Below are 21262 nucleotides of genomic sequence, written 5' to 3' on the forward strand. Positions count from 1 at the left end.
AAGTGCCCAATGTCTCTGACAGCCGCTGGAATTGCAATGAATGCATGGCACAAGCACAGGCAGGTCCCAGACCTCAGCCATGAGGCGCTGGGGGAGCCAGGCTGTGATTGCCCGTGTGTCACATCAGGTTGTGGCATCGGATGCTGTGAGAGCAGCTGCGTGACCTGGCTCCATCCTGCATCCCTCAGCATCCCTCACAGGGCTGATGTTCACCTCCACCTCTCCCTCTCTCTGTGTCTGTCTCTCAAGGTGGAGTCGTGCTGGGCATTAACGCCAAGGGTGAGCGGCTGAAGCACTGGTTCGACTGCCTGAAAAACAAGGACAAGAAAATCGAGCGCTGGCACACGCTAACCAACGAGCTGCCGGGGGCCGTCCTCAGCGACTGAGCACCAGGGGGCTGCTTCCAGGGCCAGCACAGCTCTGCTGGCCACAGCCTTTGGACTTCACTCCTTTATGGCTTTGGATACGGGGGATCGTGGTACCGGGGCAGCCGGGAGAGCGGAACACCCCACGCCACGGCCTGGCTGCAGGGAATCCCTTCCCAGGGAGCAGGGCAGCGGTGGTTTGCTCTGCTCAGCAGGTCCTGTCCCCTAAGGCTTTTCCAAAATGCCTCTTTGCACCCTGACACACACTCATGAGCATGCACACGCATGCACACACACACACACACACACATGCACATGGACACCACACGCCTGCATGCACTGCAGTTGTGACTCCTCTCCTAACTCTGCTCTACGGAATTACCTTCTCACTGCCTTGTAATTCAGTGGCAGGAATGAATGCGTCATTTCCATTCATGTATCTAATATGAGCAAAAGGTGTCACTAAAACCTGGTACTGTTTTCTCAAGGCAATTGTGCCATATTTCTGGTGGTTTGTCAGTCTCTGTGATTTGGGCCTGAACAGTCTTTTATGCATTTAAAGCTCCTCCGTTTGACTGTGTCCTCCAGTAACCTAGAAGACTGTTTGCTTTCCTTCCAGGAATGTTGTGCTCGTCCTCTCCAGTAACCCATGTGAAGGTAGCCATCAAGCTGGCAGCGCTGTGCAGACTGTGGCTTCCCTCTCACAGTCCCAGGATCACGCAGAAGAGGGGAAGCAGCCGCTCTCCTAATGAATGCTAGGCTCCAGCACGGCTGTTCTTCCAGCAAAGCCGGCTTTCAGGCTAAATTTTTCTATCACTTTTCCCTTATTCTACCTTTTCCAATTCATGCCATTACCTAAAATCCAACCCAGGCACTTTGCACTGTGAGCTGCTGCTGTGAGCTGAGCCACGGGGCCCAGCAGTGTTCGTGTTTGTGGAGATGCTCAGCTCCAGCACAGCCATTCGTTGGTCTATTTTCTGCCTCAAACAGCTTCCAGACCAAATTTCTGTGTACAGCACAGTAATAGTATAATAATATTATCATAATATATCCCAGCTCTCATCCTCCATGACCCACGCTGGCCGGTCCCTACATCCTCATCCCATCAGGCTCTGGCTCTTGTGCAAACACCGCTTTGTCGCATTTGCACAAGAGCTGGCACAGGGTGGGATGAGCTAAAACTGTCAGTGAAATGCTGCACCTTGCCAGCAAGTTATGGAGCCTTTAAACCATGATTTCTTAGGAAGAGCTGCTGTTTGCCCATCAGTCTCAATTACCTACAGCCTCCGAGCCCTGTAGCTCTGTGTGTGTGTGTGTTGCCAACTTCTTTTTTTGGAGAGCAATTGGATCTCTGGAAACCTAGGTCTACTTTCCAAAGTGGCGATCGTGTTACACCTGGTTTGATATGTGGGGAACCAACGTTCATAGGGGTTTTTTTAATACCTTAATATTTGTAATGCACTCTCCAGATATGCATGGATTTTGTTTGAATGCCGGCAGCCTGTCAACTAGGATGTTCCCAATAATCCTCTCAGTCTGTCACTGGTCCAGCACCTTAAAACCTGCCTTGGGTTTGAGCTTCCAGGAGAGCCACAGGAGCACCATGTCGGCTGTGCCTCCCTTTTCTGGCAAAGTTACTTTCAATCCATCATTTGTTTCAGCACATCTTGCTATGAAAGTGGAGTAGGACAGGATGTGTGTGTGGGTCCCTTCACTTTGTATCCCAGTCTTTTCTAAGCGGACATCCGTCCGTCCGTCCCAGCTGCATGCAGTGGTGGTTGTCATGCCAGGCCTTGTGAAATGTTTGATACCGATGTTTTGCTACCATGTGAAGGCTGCAGAAACTGTCCTTACCTGCATCCTAAAAGACTTTTGTATTTCAGTATTATCTATCTGTGTACTTTTTGTCAGATTTGTTAATATTTATAATGAGAACCCAAAATAAAAAGGGCAAATAAAAAAGGTCGGTGCTGGTGGTGCAGCTTTTGAATCTCCCCACGTTGGTATCATGGTGTGTGAGCTTGGTGCATCGCAGATGGAGCACTGAGTGACCCAGAGACACGAGATGAAGAGGATCTGGGGCCCAGCAAGGACTCAGGGGAGCAGGAGGTAGTTTTAAACCAGAGCATCGGGTGTTGCTGGGCTTTATCCTCCACTTTGCAACCTCTTGCTGCTGAAAAACAAGCCACAGAAAACACTGTAAGAGTGTGGGTCCTGTGTCCCCCACTTCCACCAGGACCCTGCTCTGCTTTGGTGCTGTGAGCTTGCACAGGGACCATAAGGGCCGGCAGTGGAGGGTGAGGGAGATCGGTCAAGACGGGATTAATAAAACCCCCAAAATCCCAGGTCTTTCTGAAGTTCCCATTAACTTCACAGCACCCAGGGCACTGCTCAGCAGCATCAGCAGAAGGGCATTGGAGATGCCCCATGTGGTGCCTGTGGCTGGGCTGGGGCAGCCTCCACATGGATTTTTGCCATCTCGGACACTGAGGCTGTGCTCCCCAGGGTGAAAGTGCAGAGACACCTCCCTGTGCTGGGAGGGAGCCGGGTGCTCCAGCTGCCTCCTTTAATGCCTCTTTCCCCCACTGTAGTTTTGGGTTGATTTAATGTATATTTGCAGAGGTTAATACTCAGGCCAGGCTGCTTATCAGTGCTTAAGGCAATCCCCTCCTTGGAGGCTGTTATTTCCCTTGGGATGCCCTGATGGAGTTAGCTCTTCACATCCACCTTCATCATCGCCGCTCCTTGGCCAAGACTGTTGCATTGAAATGAAATCACACACACGCTCACTCTTCACATATATATCCACTCCCTAACGCAATACAAATATATATATCTATATGCACATACTATATATACTTGTATCCCTATGCATGTGCTTTAGTTTATGGCCATTGCACCTCATCTGGTTGCTGGGCACCCTTGAAAAGAGTCTGGCCCCGTCCCCCTGCCACCTGCCTTTGAGATATTGATCTGCATTAATGAGATACCCTCTCTGTCTGCTCTTCCATAGACTAAAGCCCATCTGCTGCATCCTCTCCTTGTAAGAGAGATGCTCCAGACCCCTGATCATCCCAGTGGCCTTCACTGCACCCTGCCAGTCGCTCCTTGTCTTGGAGGAGCCCAGAACTGACCGCAGCTCACATGAATGAGTTCATTAATTACACACTTGTCTCTGCAGGAGCAGCAGTGGGACAGGATCCAGAGCCAGGCCGAGCATCCCTGGGCGCATGCACGTGTGGTGTCAGGGCAGTGACAGCAACCAAGGACCAAGGGTCCCATCTCAAGCTGGGCACTGGGTCGGTGCCGCATGATCTGTATTGGCCCCTGCGTGCAGCCCAGGCAGATCCCAGCCCCACACACAGTGTTAATCCATCAGCCCCATTTAATCAGCTCAGGGTACCAGAGCCTTGCATGGGGCTGCGGCCACCCAGAGATGTGCAGCTGGGGAGGGGGGGAGTGGGATGGGTGTCTGTCAATATACAGCTATACATAGCTAGCTATATAACTCTCTCTATATATAAGTATATAAATTCACTTTCTATAGTATATTTTCTATAGAATGTGAATGCTGTATAATTATTATATGCATACAAATATATAATTTATGTGTGTGTTTAAAATGTATAACTATAATATAGAAATTATTTATATTATAAATATACACTATATCATATAGTGTATGTGTATATACTGTGTATACTTTATGCGTATATAGAACTCTACATACATGTATATGTATACAAGCTATATATGTATCCATGTATGTATGGACATGCATTGTTATATATTATATTATGCATGTGTATAAAAATACAAATATTTACATAGACAGCTATATATGTATATATGTATCTGTTTATATGCTACATCGACTATATAAAATATATGATGTATTTATCTAACATTCTATATAAAAATATATATGTGAATGTAAGTATTATATGTAGATACAGATATAGGTAGCTATATTTAAAGGTGTACATACCTATGAAAACATACATATGTATATGCACTCTTTATGACATGTTATAAAATATATAGTATATATATACTCTGTATGTTTGTATGTATATAGTACATATAAACACGTGTATATGTATATCTGATATACATATATGTCTATAAGTCTATATGTGTATCTGATATACATATAGATATGCATATTTATATGCATAACAGATTGTTATTTAATAGGCTGTTTATTCTACATATTATATATGTAGTTTGTATTATGTATGTATGACACAGTTACAGGCAGCATGCTTGCTCATGATCTTCCTTGCATGTTCTATCCACGTACATTCATGTATGAATGCATATGCATCCACACACACTAATTCTTCTAGGTAATACTATAAATACGTAATATATAGGTTCTATATTTAGTATTAAAATGTGGTTTTTGCTATATTACTATACGTAATGTCTGTTTATCACGTATATTTATAACTGAAGCAGCTGAATCAGACCAGGGCCAGCACGTGGCTGTTGGCAGTAGCCGGGTGGCTTCCCTCAGGAGCCAATGTGCTTGACTGGGATTTTCCCTTGCTCTTTTTCCCAAGCAAAAGGCGAGCTGCTGCCTGCATCCCAACACCCTGCACCTTGCTGAGGCCATACAGGGCTGGGCAGGGGTCATCTTCATGGGGAAGGCAGCTGGGAAGCAGAAGGAAAACCAATCTATTCACTCAATTAAATGATGCACCACTCAGTCATCAGATTTTTAAGTCACCTTTTATCCCCTCCAGAATAAAGAGCTGATTATAAAAGGGGGGGTGGGAGGCCAAACCCTTCAGATTAAATAAAAGCTTAAGGTATTTTAATGCAAAGCTCCTCTGGGGTGCGTCAGCCCCTCCTGCTTTATAAAGAGGCTTTGCTTTTGGGGAGGGTCACCTGCATAACGGGGACCGGTGCTACTGCTCCAGAAGACCGATGTACTCCAACAGCTCGCAGGAGCCCCCAAATAACGGGACCCCGGGGCCTTTTGATGGCCCCCAATGGCCCTACCAGGCCCCACGGAGCACGTACCTGTCAGTGGCCGTGCTGATGGGCTTCGTTGTGGTCTCCGCCTCGGTTGTGAACAGCTTGGTCATCGTGGTTTCCATCAGGTACAAGAAGCTCCGGTCGCCCCTGAACTACATCCTTGTGAACCTGGCCGTGGCCGACCTGCTGGTGACGCTCTGCGGCAGCTCCGTCAGCTTCTCCAACAACATCAATGGCTTCTTTGTGTTCGGCAAACGGCTGTGCGAGCTGGAGGGCTTCATGGTCTCCCTGACAGGTAAGGGCACAAACCTCGAGACCCGTCTTGGTCTTTGGTTGGGGCTATTGTGTTCAGTAAGGAAGCTTTGGGGAATGTTTCATCAGCTTCCTGCGTCTCCTGAAGCCAACACTTCCATACATAACGTAAAACTTGTGTCTTTCAGCCATTCCTCAGCGCAGCGAAGGGTCACAGAGATTGGCTGTGCCAGGCACCGCTCGGTCTGTCTTGGTCTTCATAGGGAGGGAAATGTCCCTTGGGCACACCAGGAGTCCTCGTGTGGGACGTGTCTCAAGGGTGCTGGGTGCTGTGTCAGCACACGGGCGGTTTTGTGCGCGCCAGAAACGTGAAACTGCACAAAACCTTTGTCAGGGACATTCCAGTGGAGAATCTGGTTGTAACCACAAGGCACCACAAACACCCAATTGCCAACTTCATGTTTAAGGGTGAAATAGCCTCCCAGCTATCCCTGTCATAGCAAAACCCATCTGACTTCTTGTTATGACTTCAACAGCCCTTAACCATTGCCTGCCACATCCCAGCACAGCGGTAGGAGAGCCTGTTCCCAAGCCACAAACCCTCCTTCTGTCCCAGGTATCGTGGGGCTGTGGTCCTTGGCCATCCTGGCCTTCGAGCGGTACATTGTGGTCTGCAGACCCCTGGGAGACTTCCGGTTCCAGCACCGGCATGCCATCAGTGGCTGCGCCTTCACGTGGAGCTGGTCACTGCTCTGGACGACCCCACCGCTCATGGGCTGGAGCAGCTACGTGCCCGAAGGTAGGGGAGATGTGCGTCAGACCCCAAGGTGTTGTCCTCTTGCATAGAGTTGTCAAGAACGGAGTAGTTGGAGAGCGTCCGTGCTGGTATTTAGAATCTAACACCCCTGCTTGTGCAGTCAGTAATCCTCTCTCGGAGGTTGCTCTTCAGCAGTTACCCACTGCTTGACACACTGAATTGTTCTTCCATGTCTGAGGGCCATTGGAGGCACGAGCCGCTCTGGCTGCTGGAGCGCACCGAGCAGCACCCAGCACTCAGCCAGCCCAAGTCTGCTTGCAGAGAGGCTCAGCTAACACTGCACATCACAACACGTCACCCTCCTCTTAAACAGCAAGCAGCCAGCCAGCAAACGTGGTGGCTGGTCACTGGGGACGGAAAAGCGAGAGGTGCTTGAGTAACATCAGTACAAGGGGGCAGTGCTGGTGTTTGCTATTTTGGAGGCTGTTACTGAAACTCTGTCCAAGCCCACGACCAGTTTAGGCTTGTTTCAAAACTTACTTGGTCCAGGTCTGAGAACCTCTTGTGGGCCCAACTGGTACACCGGCGGCAGCAACAACAACAGCTACATCTTGGCCTTGTTTGTCACCTGCTTTGTGATGCCCCTCAGCCTGATCCTTTTCTCCTATGCCAACCTGGTGATGACCCTGCGGGCAGTAAGTATGATCAGTACAGGCAAGTTAATGGTTTTCTGGTCACTAAACTGATGGAAAGGCTACATCATCCCATGTAGCCGTGGGATGATGAACCTCACGTCATGTTTTTGTGACAGTCAACGGAGCTGCCATCTCCTGGTGCTGACGTCAGAGTACCTGAGGGATGGAAATGCTGTTGGAAGTTGTTAACGGGCATCTCTCTTCCAAACCCCGCACAGGCTGCGGCGCAGCAGCAGGAATCAGACACAACGCAGCAGGCAGAGAGGGAGGTGACGCGCATGGTGATCGTGATGGTGATGGCCTTCCTCATCTGCTGGCTGCCTTACACCACGTTTGCCCTGGTGGTGGCCACCAACAAAGACATCGCTATCCAGCCAACTCTCGCATCCTTGCCCTCCTACTTCTCCAAGACAGCCACCGTTTACAACCCAATCATTTACGTCTTCATGAACAAACAGGTGAGAGAGAAAATCATTCACTAACGAAACCACGGCTTCCCTGAGGCTTCTGCAGAACAACTTAATGGCCTCGTAAAATACGGAGGAACCATCTATCTTACCTGGAAGTGTAGATGCAGGCTCTGGGAGTTGCTGTATAAGCTCCAAGGTCTGGGGGAATAAAATGCAAAAGGAAGGAGCAGCCTCTGAGCCCAAATGAGAGCTCATTTTCTGCTTCCATGATTTTATGGGGTCGGACAACTTCATTTTAGTCACAAACTGCTCATTGAACACACAAAGCAAACAGAAAGAAACTTTTATTGTCAATAAACTGCCAGGGCCTGCAAAGAGTTGGGCTGGGAATTGATACAGATCTCACCCAAACTACACCAAAGTGTCCACCCCTCAGCCTCTGCCTCCAGGTCTCAAGGCGGACACCAGCTTTCTGCCCACGACACATAACCTGTCCCCTCCCTGCCCAGTTTCAGAGCTGCCTGCTGAGAACACTCTGCTGTGGAGCCCACCCTGGGGGCACTGGAAGAACTCCGGCTGCCCCCGGCCCCCATGCAGGCGCTGCTGCAGGCGGGCTGCGGAATAAGGTGACACCGTCCCCCCCCGTCTAACTGCTGCCAGACCCTGCCTGCACCACCGTCAGCTCTGGGCTCAGCCTCGGCCAGCATGGGCACAGAAGGGCCCTGTGATGTCGCTGCTCCCCATGGCCAGGAGATGGGTGGCACTTGGAGGTTAAAAAGGTCCCCGCAACCCTCATGGTGCTGCCCTGACAGGCACGATGTTGTCCTCTTGTAGGACAGGAGCCACCCCATCATGGCTTAAACTGCAAACTTCCTTTGCTCTCCCAGGGAAACCCCTGCAGCCCCTCACCTGGGGCATCAGGAGTCTTTCAAGAACAAAACAAAGGACAGGAATTTTAACTCCATGCAAAACATCCCAAGTTGCTGTTCAGCCCCGGCAGGGGGTTGAACAGGGTCCAACTGTGATACCACCTCCAAAGTGGTCACATGCACCGTCCCCAGACTGAGCCCTGTTTGCATTGCCCGATCTCAGTGAAGTCTGAGGTTGTGCTGTGAAGTTAGCACAAACCCAGCAGGTAGCTTATGTGCAGACTGTGTCAATAAACATTAATACATACGGACAAGGTCACAGGTTTTGTTGGCTGATAGAGGGTGCAACAGGGAACAGCTTCTTGCTACTACAGCTGGCACTTTGTCTCCTGTGGCAAGTGCCACATACGCTGTGGTAACTGATGGCAAGGAAAAACAGCTCAAAAACACAAGAGATGGGGTTTGTTGTTTTGGGGTTTTTTTAACATATTTAAGGCAATAAGGTCTTAAATCCACTGATTTTCCAGCAAGGGTGAAAGCACAAACTGAAACAGGCTCTAAGGACAAGGCACAGCAGACCCACTGCTGCCAGAACGCCAGGACATTACCAGAAAGTAAAATATGCCACAGCCTGTGGGAAACAAATAAAAGACAAAAACCCTCCATGGGGCTCCACGCCTGCTCTTGAACCTCAGCACACAATGTTTATCCACAGCAGCTGCAGTTACACTTCTGGACTGCGAGGCAATTCATGTGATTTAGGAGCCTATGGGCAAGGCTTCTAAGCTCAAGGTCTAGACAATACCACAGACAGCAATTCCCCAAGACTCTGTTTTATCAAATCACTCTACCTTTAAAAACTCCATCAGCAGCTTGTCTGCCTTCATAGTAAATTGTCTTTCAAATTCTGATTCTGCTTTCAAAATGAGACTGATCCAGTCACAAGATGATTTAAAGGTTCACCCTCCCCTCTGCAGCTTTGTTTCTATTGCACATGATCCCAAAACACACTTCACCCCACTCCTCCTCCCACCATCTTGCTGTTGCAGCAAACCCATGAAGGAGGTAGAGGGAAGCAACGCTGGAAGTTGTTCTTCGCCTCACTAGCATGCAGTCTGCAAGCTGTTAATGAGCAGTCAGAGCAGCAATTTGGACTAGCACAGATAACCATGAGATCTGGGAGACCAATTTGTTTTTTCTCTGAGGTTTTCTGCTCCAAAACAAGAACAAAACAAAACTCCCCAAATGGAGACCAGTACAATAGCAGGTACCAGGAGGCTGCAACACAGCTGCTTAGAGAATGGACATTTTTCTTCTTGTCTTCCTCAAACTTATTTCAAGGCTTCTGCAAGTGCCTCCATCCTGGGTGCAGGGGGACTGGACATAAGTCTATCCTCCCCACCTTCTTCTGCTTCTTTCCTACACACCAAGCAGCTCAGAGAGGAATTAGACCAGCTCAGCTTCACTGTTTTTAATTAATTGGCTTTCATTCTCTGTGAAGCCCCAAAGCAGCATTAGAGGGGCCCCCTCTGATATCCTCTGCTGTCTTTTGCTGGTCCTTCTTTAATTGTTCCTGTTAATTACAGCTTTTGTGCCCATGCTTTATGTTATTAGGATGATTTATATTCATGTTAAATCTGGGAAAGTACAAGCAGCTGAAAAAATGTAGTCGCTAGCTGCTGCATTCTGGTCTCGATACGGAAAGCAGACACGCTATGGGACTAGTTGAAAGGCTCTCTGCCAACAGAAATAAAATTCTCCACATTAAGATTAAAAAAAGATAGGGAAATAGTTCACCATCAGCTCACCATTTGGGCTGACAGATAAAACAGACAAATAAATGCTAGAAGGTAAGGAGATTTTTACATGTTGAAAACCAGAAAGTAATACAGTTACATGTATATAGAAATGCATGTGTGCTTGCTCCACTGCCACACTACTGTAGCCCTTCAAGTTTTAATTTCTTTTCATTTCATTGAGCAAGTTTAGGAAAGATAACAGAACACCGCCCAAAGTGAGAGGGAATGCCCAAAGTGAGAGGGATGCCTGCTTGTCAGTTATGGATCACAAGCCACTAAGGACAGAATAATACAATAAATTAGTGATTTCACCTTTGCACGCATTTGTCATGACTCTGCTCCTTACAATACAATGCTCTGCACAGCCCCAGGCTGATGTGAAGTAGGATCTTCTTTCAGCAGCTTATATCAAGAAAATGAAGTTCTTCTGCCTGCAGCAAGGATACAGAACTCAGAGAGAAAACCAGGTACATGCAGTTGACAGGAGCCCGGGTTAGAAAACATTAAACTTTGGCCTGGACAGAATGATGTAAGGCCTCAAAAATGAATCCCATTTCCCATGCACTGGCACTGCTGTAAACTTGAGGGGCAGAACTCAAACTGCAGCCTCCTTTTGCTGCTGTTTCTGCTCTAGCTCTATCGCTACCACAACGCCACTAAATAGATGGAACATGTGTTTTTTCTTGATTTCTTCTGAAGAAAGCTCCCCCAGGTCTGCCAGTCTGCAGCATCTTCCCTGGAGTAGCTCTATCAGTATCTAGTTTAACATACGGTCTGGTAATGGGAAACATAGTTAACAACCAGTGAAAAAAACCAACCCCAACCTCCCCAAAAAACACTCAAAACCAATGCCCCCAAAACAGAAAAAGAACCACATGGCAGCACAATAACCTTAGGAACTTTTATTAATTTGGTTTAACAACACTGAGCAACACTTACAGGTAGGCAGCATTTCCCTACACAAACAGGAATGAAAAGGCAAGATGCTGTACACCCAGCTAAAGGCAGCTGTGATCCCACGGTCAGGTAGACAGGGACAGAGACAGTCATCACACCTCTTGCACCTCAACAGCATTTACCGTAAGAAAAATTAACTATAAAGTTGCCGTACCCATTAAAATCCAGATCCAAACCTCAATTATATCCGGGGACTTTGGTGGTTTTTTTGGATAAGGCCTTTACAAAGAGTGTGGTTTAATTAAACAACAAGTATTTAGTAATACTAACCAGATCTTCTCATACTCCACCTTTTTCTCATTAGCTTTTTTAACACAGCAATTAATCCCCTTAATCAGTCAAATCAGTTCAACACTCGATCAAAAAAGCACTAAGAAAAAACAAGAAACCACCTTGTTAAATTTAATGAACAGGGGAAAACACACACCCGAAGGCTGACAGAAAATAGAGTCATTATGCTAATACTGCGCAAGTAACAGAGAGACACTCTGCAACGCCGATGAACGGTCCACAATGCTGTCAGTCTCAACTGCCCCTCAAAACTGGAAAATTTCCTCTGGAGAACTTAAGTCTAGAGCAGCTTCCTCTCCTTTAAAACCACAGGGTAGAAACAGTACCCAGAAATCAAGAAAAGCAAAACCTAGCCTGTGCAAGCTCCACAAACTGAGTGCTAACGATATAATAAATGTGATACTGCCCAGCACAGCATCCAGTAGCTTTTACAGATGAAGAGGACCTTCTGAACTCCCTGCACAGCTTCCTGGTGCTCTGCCTGTGGCCCCAGCTCCCTCCTTTCTTCCAACATCTTCTGGATCTTGCAGGCTTGCAGCCCTTGAATGACAAAAATTTTGGGTATGATCCCAATTTTTTGTATCTGCTTTTAGACAGGATGAATACAGAGCACTAAACCAAAAACCTCTGGAGATATCAGATGCCTTTTTATTTTTACCTTGACCTATACTGGACATCTGCCCCCTCCAACCCCGAAAAATCTGCCTTTCCTCTCCGAGACTACAGATGTGCTGTAGCTTTACATATGCAGACTCTAATGATTCTGAATGTAACAGCATTAAGTAAATGCAGTCTAACTACAAGTGGGAATGGGCTTTGGATCGAGCTATTTATGAATATGGCAGTATATACACTGCAGGGATCAGCCAGCTCTGTTGGAAAGATCCTCCCGGTTATCATGACGTTTGCCTTCTGTGTTCAGTAACAACAATTCCTGATGCAAACACAAGAATACCTTGTGTTCCTTAGTAATATATGTTGGGCATGATTTATGACTATTCACTGGCGTTCAGTTTCTAGGCTCTGATCTTTGGTGCTAAAAGTTATTTAGACTATGAATCTTTTCCTCAAAGTGATGTATATGTGACTTCTGCCATTTTCTTCATTTCCTCCTATATTGCCATGCCAGTATAACCATGTTCTCAAACTCTTCCTTAAAGTATTTTCTAAAGAGCTTTCATGGTTCTGTTCACTTACATTCTTCTCCATCTCAAAAAAATCTACAAGTTTGGCAGATTATCTCTGATTTCTGTGAAGACTATGCACTGCCTTCCAAGCCTACTGAAGTATTTGCTTTCCACCTACAGGAAATCATGTTAACAAAACATTCATTTCCCTCTTAATTTAGTGTGGAAGAGTTCAGATTGTTGTCTCCAGGCAAGTGCCCTGACACACTACTCTCTAAAGAGTGACAGCCCATTTTCTGATGAGCAAGTCCTGCATAGGTCTGTACACAGAACATAAACAAAATAAACCTATGAACAAAAGAAAGAATCAAACCAAAGAGCATGTCCCTCAGGTTGTTCTTGGACCTCCTCATCCCCAGGAACTGCATGGATCATCCTTTCTAAAATAGCATCAAGAGTAGAGTGAGCCCTGTTGAGTAAAATACTGTAAATGGATGCTGGCAAGTTTAATGCTACACATTTTAAAAGAAAACAGTCACGATTAAAATGGTTCTTAAAAAAGTTAGCTTCCTCTAAGCAATAAATCTTGTTAAAATATATGAAGCCATTATTCTAAATCTTTGTGACTCAAAGCCAAACATGCTTTATCCTTTTCTCCATACCTTTCTGTTTCCTCCGATAGATTAAATGACTCGTTAGTCCACAAACTATGATCTCCCTCATTTCTCTCAGATTCTTTTTTTGACTCTCTGTCTTCCATTTGAATTTGATTGGGAACTATTACACATAAACAGAAATATTTTAATATCAAAGGTATGAAGGAAGATAATAAAGAAATTAAAATGTGTTTTCATTTACTATACTTGGGAAGCTTCCAGTTGTCTGCTTCCCAACTACTCTTTCCTCAGCCATCTGATTTTCTACCAGTTAAGCAAATTCACATTATCTGCAGTCAAAGGTGGCCAGTAGCAAGACCTAGATAAATATTTTACTGCAACACATTTTTAGATTCACAGGACTGAACATCTTGCTTCATACTAAAATGAAAAATACATGTAGAAATTAATCTTTAATCTTTCCCTTTACAATCCCAGATATGGGAGAAAAATCAAAAGAAAACCTGTGGATGTTAGCTTTGTTACCCTGCTTAGCAAAATCCAATGATATCCCCCAAGAATTATCTCAGTAAGTTCTGTTCCCTACAGCATGTGAATATATTCAGCCACCTTCTGCTAAGCTATGATAAGCAGGAAGCAGTAGGCTGTCACAAAAATGGAGTCTGAAATAGCTGCACTTTATGCAAATACAACAAAACCACAGTGATAGAATGGCAAGCAATACAGACTGCTGCATTCCTTGCCACCTAAAAACAAGATACTCCTATGAATAAACTCAGTAGCTTCTATCCTTTGGGAAAAGATCTAACAAAGCTATAGGATAACACAAACAAGTGCCAGTATCCTTCTCAAGTGACTATGCTATTTAGCTTTTTTACAGACTAACTCATGTTCTGCCTCCTTTTTTTTTCCTTTTTTGTCTTTCTTATCTTTTTATTTTTTTTTTAACTGCTCTTCCCTTTGTGACTCATTGGAAAGAAATGCAGAGCCTATGAAGATTTAGGTTTTCTGCTCCTCTGACATTACTTGCTGTACATCTGAAAATTATTCTCACTTATTACTATTTGCAGTTCAGAAGCACGAAGATTCATGACTGCTATCTTTGGTATCTTTGTAAAAGAACAGGAAATATAATACCGATTACCCCAGTGGATGCTATTTTCTTACACTATGAGATCAGAGGCATTATTTCATTATGGTGAATAAGAACCACAAGTGTGCACTGGCCACTTCCTCAACTGAACCACCCTTCCACAATGGAAACCTCAGGTCTCTTTTACATCAGCTGCCCACCATCTATACTTCCGTGGGTTTCATCACTTCTGTTTGAACACAGCATACGTAACAGTGCCATAATAAAAGTAGAAGATTAATTCCAATAGTTCAAACTAGCAAGCCTTCCACACCAGAACCCTTTAGACTTTAGAGAGAGAATATACAGAGAAAGACAGCAAACACTGGTGGAGGAGTTACTATTTGCAAAACCACTGCATATAACCTTACTAAGAAAGGGAGAATCCTCTTAAATTTCTGCTGAACTATAAATACACACACACACAAAAAAGCGCTAATAATTGGAATTTATCATATAGTTAAACATACAGGGACAAGTATTCAGAGCACTTCTGCAGCAATGCAAAAGTGATTTTCCATTTGCAATCTCTACTTCAGGACTATTATCAACTAACCATTTATTTGCACTCCACAATCATACAACCCATTCTCTTCAAAGTCTTGAGCAACGGAATCTTGCAGCTTTAAATATTCTGTTAAAACCAGCACATTTCCTTATTGATCTACTTTTTCTAAATTGACATTATACAATCCAAAGTACCATATTACTTTATCCATCCAAACCCAGATGAAAATCTTTACATAATCTACAGTTAGCTCATGTACTTATCCTAAAAATTGTCTCTGACTATCATTTATTCGCTTGACGCCAGTCTTCACGTGTCCTTGTTTTGGTGAATAAGGAACTAAAAAGATTAGAATGTAGGTACTATATTTCTCAAAGAGCATACGAGCTATATACATTTAATTATCCCAATGTCTGGTTTGTAACTGAATAACCAAAGCAAATTCTTCGGGAACACACACCAGGAAAAACAACACGGTGTTTTCACACTGTGTTCTGTCTGAAGATGTATGTGGTTACAAGAAGAAACGTAAATCACTGAGACTAAACTCTGCAAAACTACCCGAGGGATGCAGCTGCCTGGCTTGTATTCATTTTAATGGAGAACATGCAGTGCTCCAGGACACCTTTGAAAAGGTCTACACAAAATTCAGTTCCAGTGTTAAATTACATCTTGACTCAACAGACTGGCTGCTGTCTTCATCAGCAAGTAACCATTAGGTGAAATGAAGACAGTTCAGGGATTAATTTAGAGAACTGCCAGTTACTTACGTTGTTGATGCCTAATCTCCTAATCATTGACCTGACTGCAACTAATTTGGAACCTCTTGTGTATTTTAGTAGTGAATGATTTGGGAGAAATCCTGATTGGGCACAGCTGGCAAGCCTCATACCATTTTGCGTGAAGTACCTCTTACCAATTTCATCCAGCAGCTCTTGGGCTGGTGGAGGCAGCTCATCAGTGAAGTGGTTAGATGCCTGTGAGAACGCTGAGATAGAAAAAAAGTCTAGTTAATTAGCAGTGATTAATCCTTAATAACTGTGATACAGGCTTACAGTATGACAGCATCTTGCTGACATATTTATCAACCTGCATGAGTCTGGCTCATTCACTTTTTATCCTTAAATAATCTAGTAATGAAAAAATCCTTTAGAGCTAGACTTGCACATTCAGTTCTCAATCCTGTATTGCAAGTTTTAGGCCAGTAATATTTACACTTTAAATGTAGGTTGATTGGAGGCCAGAGTTCTTAGTCTGCAGGTGCAAATACAATATCCACAGCCTAATTACCACTAGCAATACACAGTTGTGTGCAAAGCTATTCATCCCTATAAAAATTGATGCCAGAGATAGAAAAAAAGAAGAGGGAGTAAAACTGCGCGATTTCTTTTCAAATCTGTTTCTCTGTTTATTGATCTTTCCATCTGGGCCCAGTTAAGACACTTACCAGATGCCTTTCCGGTTCCTCTCAAGGATGAGGGAACAACTGTCAACCCATCCTGTGGAAGATCATACTGAATGAAACACAAGGTAAATGGAAGAACTGCTGATCTTCAATCCCCCCCTTCAAAATACTAAACCCCAAATGAGGTGAAGCCTGAATTGAAACCTTAGCTGACCATTACATTTTAAAATAAGCTCTTCAATCAGTTCAGAATATGAAAACAGAGGTAACATCCAGGTAAGACAGATATGTCAAAAATCTTGCTTAGGCTGCTGTGCACTCATCTTTTAGCCAGCCACAAGGTACTGTCGGCTATATAATCTTTATCTGTTTCAATACTCTGTATGGACAATTAGATGGGAAATCTCTGAAAGAGCAGTTCCAACATCTCTCAAGTTCTCATTCTCTGCTTTGAATCTTTAACAATTAAAGCCAGGCACTCCTATCCACCAGAAGGGCCCACAAAAATCACAACTTTGTAATAACAGGCAAGTCCTCACTGTCCTCAAAATGCAAAGAGGTACTTCATATACTTAATCCTACAATAAGATTTTAAACAAGAAAGCGACAGAGTCAAGTATCTCTGCAGAGCCTGTCAGAGCAGCACTGCACTGTTAATGGGCTTAATGGATTCCAAGTGTTTGCTACAAACACAGAAAGACACAGACCTAACCCGATGACAGTGAATGCAACTGCTACTGTTCTGGTTGAACAAACTCCAATTTAACCTTTAAATGATGACTCCATCAATGGATAATAGTAAGAAAAGCGAAAAGGAAACTATTTTATATATAACTGTCTGAAAAGACAGTTAAGATAATGCTGTGGCTCCAGGACACCTTCAGTTCCAAAAAGATTACTGGAAATCACTAAAGTGACCTTGGAAATTGTCAACTCTGAAGAAAGAGGATTTTTTGATACAGAAAAATTGATAACATTATGCCACATCTGTACAGAATGAGGACAAACCTAATCCCCTAATACAAGGGCTTTCTGAACATTTACTTGCTTCCAAAATACTAGATTGAGTCCTCCATCTCACTTTTCTTCCTCAAAGACTCAATCATTTATATACTCCCCCAAAAATTTTAAGAATGTGAAAAACTTACATACTTAAGGACACATGCACTGCATTTATTTCCATTCAAGTTTATACCCCACTTCCACATATTCAAAAGCCTGTAGTTCACAAAACACTTGTGCATTCAGAGTGGTTTAGATAAGCAGCCTGCGGTTGTGTCACCAGAAGACCAACTGATGAAACACTGTCTCCCCCCCAGCAAAAACATACCTTTTCTACCCAACCACTTTGCAGATACCTACCACTTCAGTGTCCTGAGATTACCACATCTAAAGCTGGGAAATTCTTTACAGGCAGTGAAGGGGTGGAGGGAAAGCAAAGCCACTTTGAAGGTGGTTAACATTTACATACAATTAGGTGCAAGGGGAAGCCAACTCTGTGTAATCAGTGGCACACACTGACTGCTTTGAAATCAATCAGAACTTTTGTCATTATGTCTACAGACAGGATTCCAAAACACCCACAAAGACCTAGAAATACTCCCGTGCTTCTTACCTTGCATTTGTTTTATGGAAAAATAGTTTCTAAAAATACTTTTAAATGGCCGGCATAAGGCAACTTTTCTAGACTTACAGGTTGATCCAGTGTAGATGAGCAAACTCCTGAAGCAACTGAAGGAATTTCAGCCCTCTTTCCCTCTTTATGGGCTGTAGTGAATATCCTGGATGCTGCAGACATCTCTTCAGAACCGCAAAAGGAAGAATCTGAAGCTACCTCATGGCAGCATTTGTATTTTTCAAAGGCTATTGGATTTTTTTCTTCTAGAATTAAAATAAGAAGAGAGCAGAGCTGGAAAGTTCTTTTTGGTTTTGTTTTTTTGTATCTTCATCACATTTCAACAGAACCAGAAAAAGGCTTCTTGTACTTGAACAGGCACCTGCACAGGAAACTCCAGGTAATTATTGCCCATAAATAATCCCTAAACAGAAGTCCAAACGGATTACCTAGGAGTTCCACCTCAGAATATTTATGCAAAACTCTGCCAACTGAGAGATTTCTACTACTGTATTACACCAAATTAACGAAAATACAAAGCAAATGATGATTCATTGCTTGTAAACACAAGTTCAACGAACATTGAGATCACTTTATCAACACTCAAAATGTACTAAGTGCTTATTACATTGTCTGTCTTTAGAATGCTAAAATTTACAGGTATCACTTCAAATCAATTTCTAGATGAACAATTTTTGATTTATGAAGGCTACCATTAACTACCAAGTAATAATTCCAGAGGCCTTTCAGATAGCGGCTTTTTTAGCTATGTCCCCATAAATTCCCCTTTGGTGTTTTTGATTTATTTTGACCGAACAGGCTCCAACTACAAAGCTGTAGCTATCCAGACCAAAACAATGAGATTTCAAGCCACAAGTACAGCATTACTTGTGTTATTTATTCCAAGCCTGACATTTCTGCATTGGTAGGAGTTTCCACGACTCACATCAAGGATTTTTACATTAGCAAGTCTTGGCAGAAAGGTCTGACTCCTAGCATAGAAAGGTTAAGTAATTCACTGATCCTTCTTTCTTTCCCCCGTAGTTACCTGAGCTGAGTGGTGTGCTGAACCTCCTTGGTGCATGACTCACTCTGGGAGTTTTACAGTCCACATCCCTGTAGCAGCAATCTTGCACATAGGGGATATTCGACAAATTGTGAACATCTGTCACTGATCTGAAGTATTGAAAGATGTTCTGACAGTTAGAATAGCTACTTTTACACTTATGAACCACTAATTCTGCTATTTTCAGGTTCTTTAAATCTTATTTTTGCTCAGCATTATCTAGTTTGCCATAAGAAAGAGAGACATTACTTTTCAAAACTTCCCATAGAATTCCCGTAAGGCTATAGATCACCATCTTCAATAATCTTGCAGAGACAGAAAAGGTTATCTTATTTGCTTTCCCTTCCTTCATAGGATTTCTTAATTTTAATAGTTTTCCTACAGAAGTGAGCTCAGGAAACTGCCTCTAGAATGGGCAAGAATTCCAAATGTGAGCTGCTAGGCTGAAAACTCTTATCCAAAGCCAAGGGAAGACCTCAGTGTTTAACAAAAAATAACAATCCATTAAGACTAAACATAGGTCTTAGGAGCCTTCAGAGGAATTAATCAGACAAATTGAAACTGCTAAAGACATGCACAGTGATGTCCACCCAAGTTACAACAATTCTTCAGTGGCTGCAGGACCCCATTATATTAAGGAAACTAACATCTTCTGCAGACATACGCTGGATTACATTTGTCCTCAGAAAACCATAAAATGAACAAATGTCTACTCTCACCAAATCAGTAATTTCTATGCAAATCCCCATTATCTGTAAAAAAAAACCAACTTTACTATTTAAGTCACAAGCATATTGTACAATTTTTTCCTGAAAATCTCAATCATGACTTTCCAGTAATAAAATTTATTTAGCTACAGACTAAAAATTTGCTCTTTTTAGTAATTTTACTACTTGTCATACAGACAGAAGAAACAAGGAATCCTAACACCAATGTAAAGAAGCACACCCAGATTAACACTAAGTTAATCACTTATGAATATGAAAATAATTCAAACTAAGGGCAACTGGATGTGGTAGCTCTTTTATACCAATCTCTCATCACATGAATATATTCTTTGAGTACTTCAGTGCACTTTCTCTCTGCTTTAGTCTGTTTCATCTTCCTGTTTGCACCAACACAAAACTTCTACAGTGATAATGACCAACTTGCTTAAGTTTTCATAGAAAATGGTCTGTGGCTCTTACACATCTTTTTCTTGGCATTCTTCCTGTGTTATTTCTTGTGCTGCTTCAACACTGGAATAAGGGAAGAAAGGCCATATTTAGTGCATTTAGTTCTCTCCCTCGAAAAGTTGAGAGGACTGCCTTCTGAGGTAGACTGCAGCTCATAAAAATATTTTGCTTAAAACCTTAGCAGGTGGAGAGCGCTATAAGAAAAATGTCATTTTAAGCATATTAAGCAGAAAACTTTTAATTGACATATGCAGTATCAAAAGGAAGTGAAATAAAAATCTATGACTATACATCACTACATTGTTTCATCATCCTTTGATTGGTCTGCATTGCAAACTATTCTCTCTGTAACAAGTCCTTTCAAGGTCAGAGGCATTCAAAGGGGATTAGTCAGATGGCCAGAAAGCAACCATCCTCTGTCCTGCTGGCAAATGCTCAACTCCTAAGTGAAGGGAGCAAACAAAACCATTACCTTAAGGCCAAGTATTTACACACTTGCTGCCTATGTCTGACATGGGTAACTCAGTTCCTTCAGTAGAGGAGAGAGAGCACAACACTAACAAGGCAGTAAAAGCTGCTCTCACTCCCACACATGGAATGAGCGAGCAGCAGCTAACTCTGGAGGAACACAAACTCAGCTACAGTGAGGCTAGGGGTTTTGAAGAAGCCCAAAAGCCACTGCTGAAAGACCGTTAGGGCAAGAACTTTTCTGCTTTAAACAAAATTACTCCTTGCAGTATGAGGTGGTGATTCTGGCCAACATCTCTGCATATTAATAGAACACAAAATGCACAAAGATACTGGATATGAACACCTCATGTTTGACAGATGAGACTGCAAGTCTCTGAGCATGGCCTAATGTTATCTGCAGGCAAGATACAGCAAGCATACTTGCGTTGGATTGTTCCCACAGTAGAGGGAAAGGCATGATCTTCATGCCACTTGAGCTCCAAAACGAAAGCACAACAAAATTAAAACAGATGACTGAAACCTTAATTTGAATTATCTCTGCTCTGTTTAAGACCGTAGCTTATCAGTGTGAAAGGAATTGCAATATATACATGACTTCTTTTTCCTATTTTAGCTTCCTCATTAAGCAAGCCACAACCGAGTATTACTGTAAAAGTCAAAGCCCCATGAGATCTGTGAAAGGCCTTTAAGTATTTTCTTGGCAAGGAACTATGATATGTAGATAATAATTAAAAAGCACCACTGGCATCTTATTTGAATATTATATAT

The 21262-nt window shown here is 43.4% G+C and overlaps 3 protein-coding genes across 7 annotated transcripts in view; 2 read left to right on the forward strand and 1 right to left on the reverse strand.

The window, feature by feature from the left end:
- DOC2B (double C2 domain beta) overlaps positions 1–1112 on the forward strand; it is a 46823-nt gene extending 45711 nt beyond the window's left edge. For all 5 annotated transcript variants that reach the window (XM_065695127.1, XM_065695126.1, XM_065695130.1 and 2 more), the window contains one exon: positions 250–1112. In XM_065695127.1, coding sequence (XP_065551199.1) covers positions 250–386 — 137 coding nt within the window. In that variant the 3' untranslated portion in view covers positions 387–1112. The remainder of the gene's footprint in view (positions 1–249) is intronic.
- A 4185-nt stretch (positions 1113–5297) lies between these two features.
- LOC136022162 (pinopsin) lies at positions 5298–8113 on the forward strand. Its single transcript, XM_065695140.1, has 5 exons — positions 5298–5643; positions 6217–6399; positions 6907–7052; positions 7271–7510; positions 7972–8113. Exons 1-5 carry the CDS (start codon positions 5298–5300, stop codon positions 8110–8112), a joined length of 1056 nt encoding a protein of 351 aa, XP_065551212.1. The 3' UTR covers position 8113.
- A 2904-nt stretch (positions 8114–11017) lies between these two features.
- The window catches only part of TEX14 (testis expressed 14, intercellular bridge forming factor), a 32117-nt gene continuing 21872 nt past the window's right edge, over positions 11018–21262 (reverse strand). The window contains exons 23-31 of the mRNA XM_065695122.1: positions 20036–20086; positions 18831–18958; positions 17861–18048; positions 16210–16276; positions 15679–15750; positions 14811–14888; positions 13168–13282; positions 12879–12974; positions 11018–11918 (exon numbers count right to left, since the gene is read on the reverse strand). Of these exons, the coding sequence (XP_065551194.1) occupies positions 11807–11918; positions 12879–12974; positions 13168–13282; positions 14811–14888; positions 15679–15750; positions 16210–16276; positions 17861–18048; positions 18831–18958; positions 20036–20086 (907 nt within the window). The 3' untranslated portion in view covers positions 11018–11806. The remainder of the gene's footprint in view (positions 11919–12878; positions 12975–13167; positions 13283–14810; positions 14889–15678; positions 15751–16209; positions 16277–17860; positions 18049–18830; positions 18959–20035; positions 20087–21262) is intronic.

The sequence above is a fragment of the Lathamus discolor genome, chromosome 14 (genome assembly GCF_037157495.1).
Source record: "Lathamus discolor isolate bLatDis1 chromosome 14, bLatDis1.hap1, whole genome shotgun sequence".
NCBI classification, from domain to species: Eukaryota; Metazoa; Chordata; class Aves; order Psittaciformes; family Psittacidae; genus Lathamus; species Lathamus discolor.

What these genes read in the sequence shown, in the direction of transcription:
- LOC136022162 (XM_065695140.1), top strand. Translation starts at nt 5,298, where the DNA reads ATGTACTCCAACAGCTCGCAGGAGCCCCCAAATAACGGGACCCCGGGG. An exon ending in GAGCAGCTACGTGCCCGAAG is followed by an intron (nt 6,400 to 6,906) that starts GTAGGGGAGATG and finishes TACTTGGTCCAG; the next exon opens with GTCTGAGAACCTCTTGTGGG. An exon ending in TGGTGATGACCCTGCGGGCA is followed by an intron (nt 7,053 to 7,270) that starts GTAAGTATGATC and finishes AACCCCGCACAG; the next exon opens with GCTGCGGCGCAGCAGCAGGA.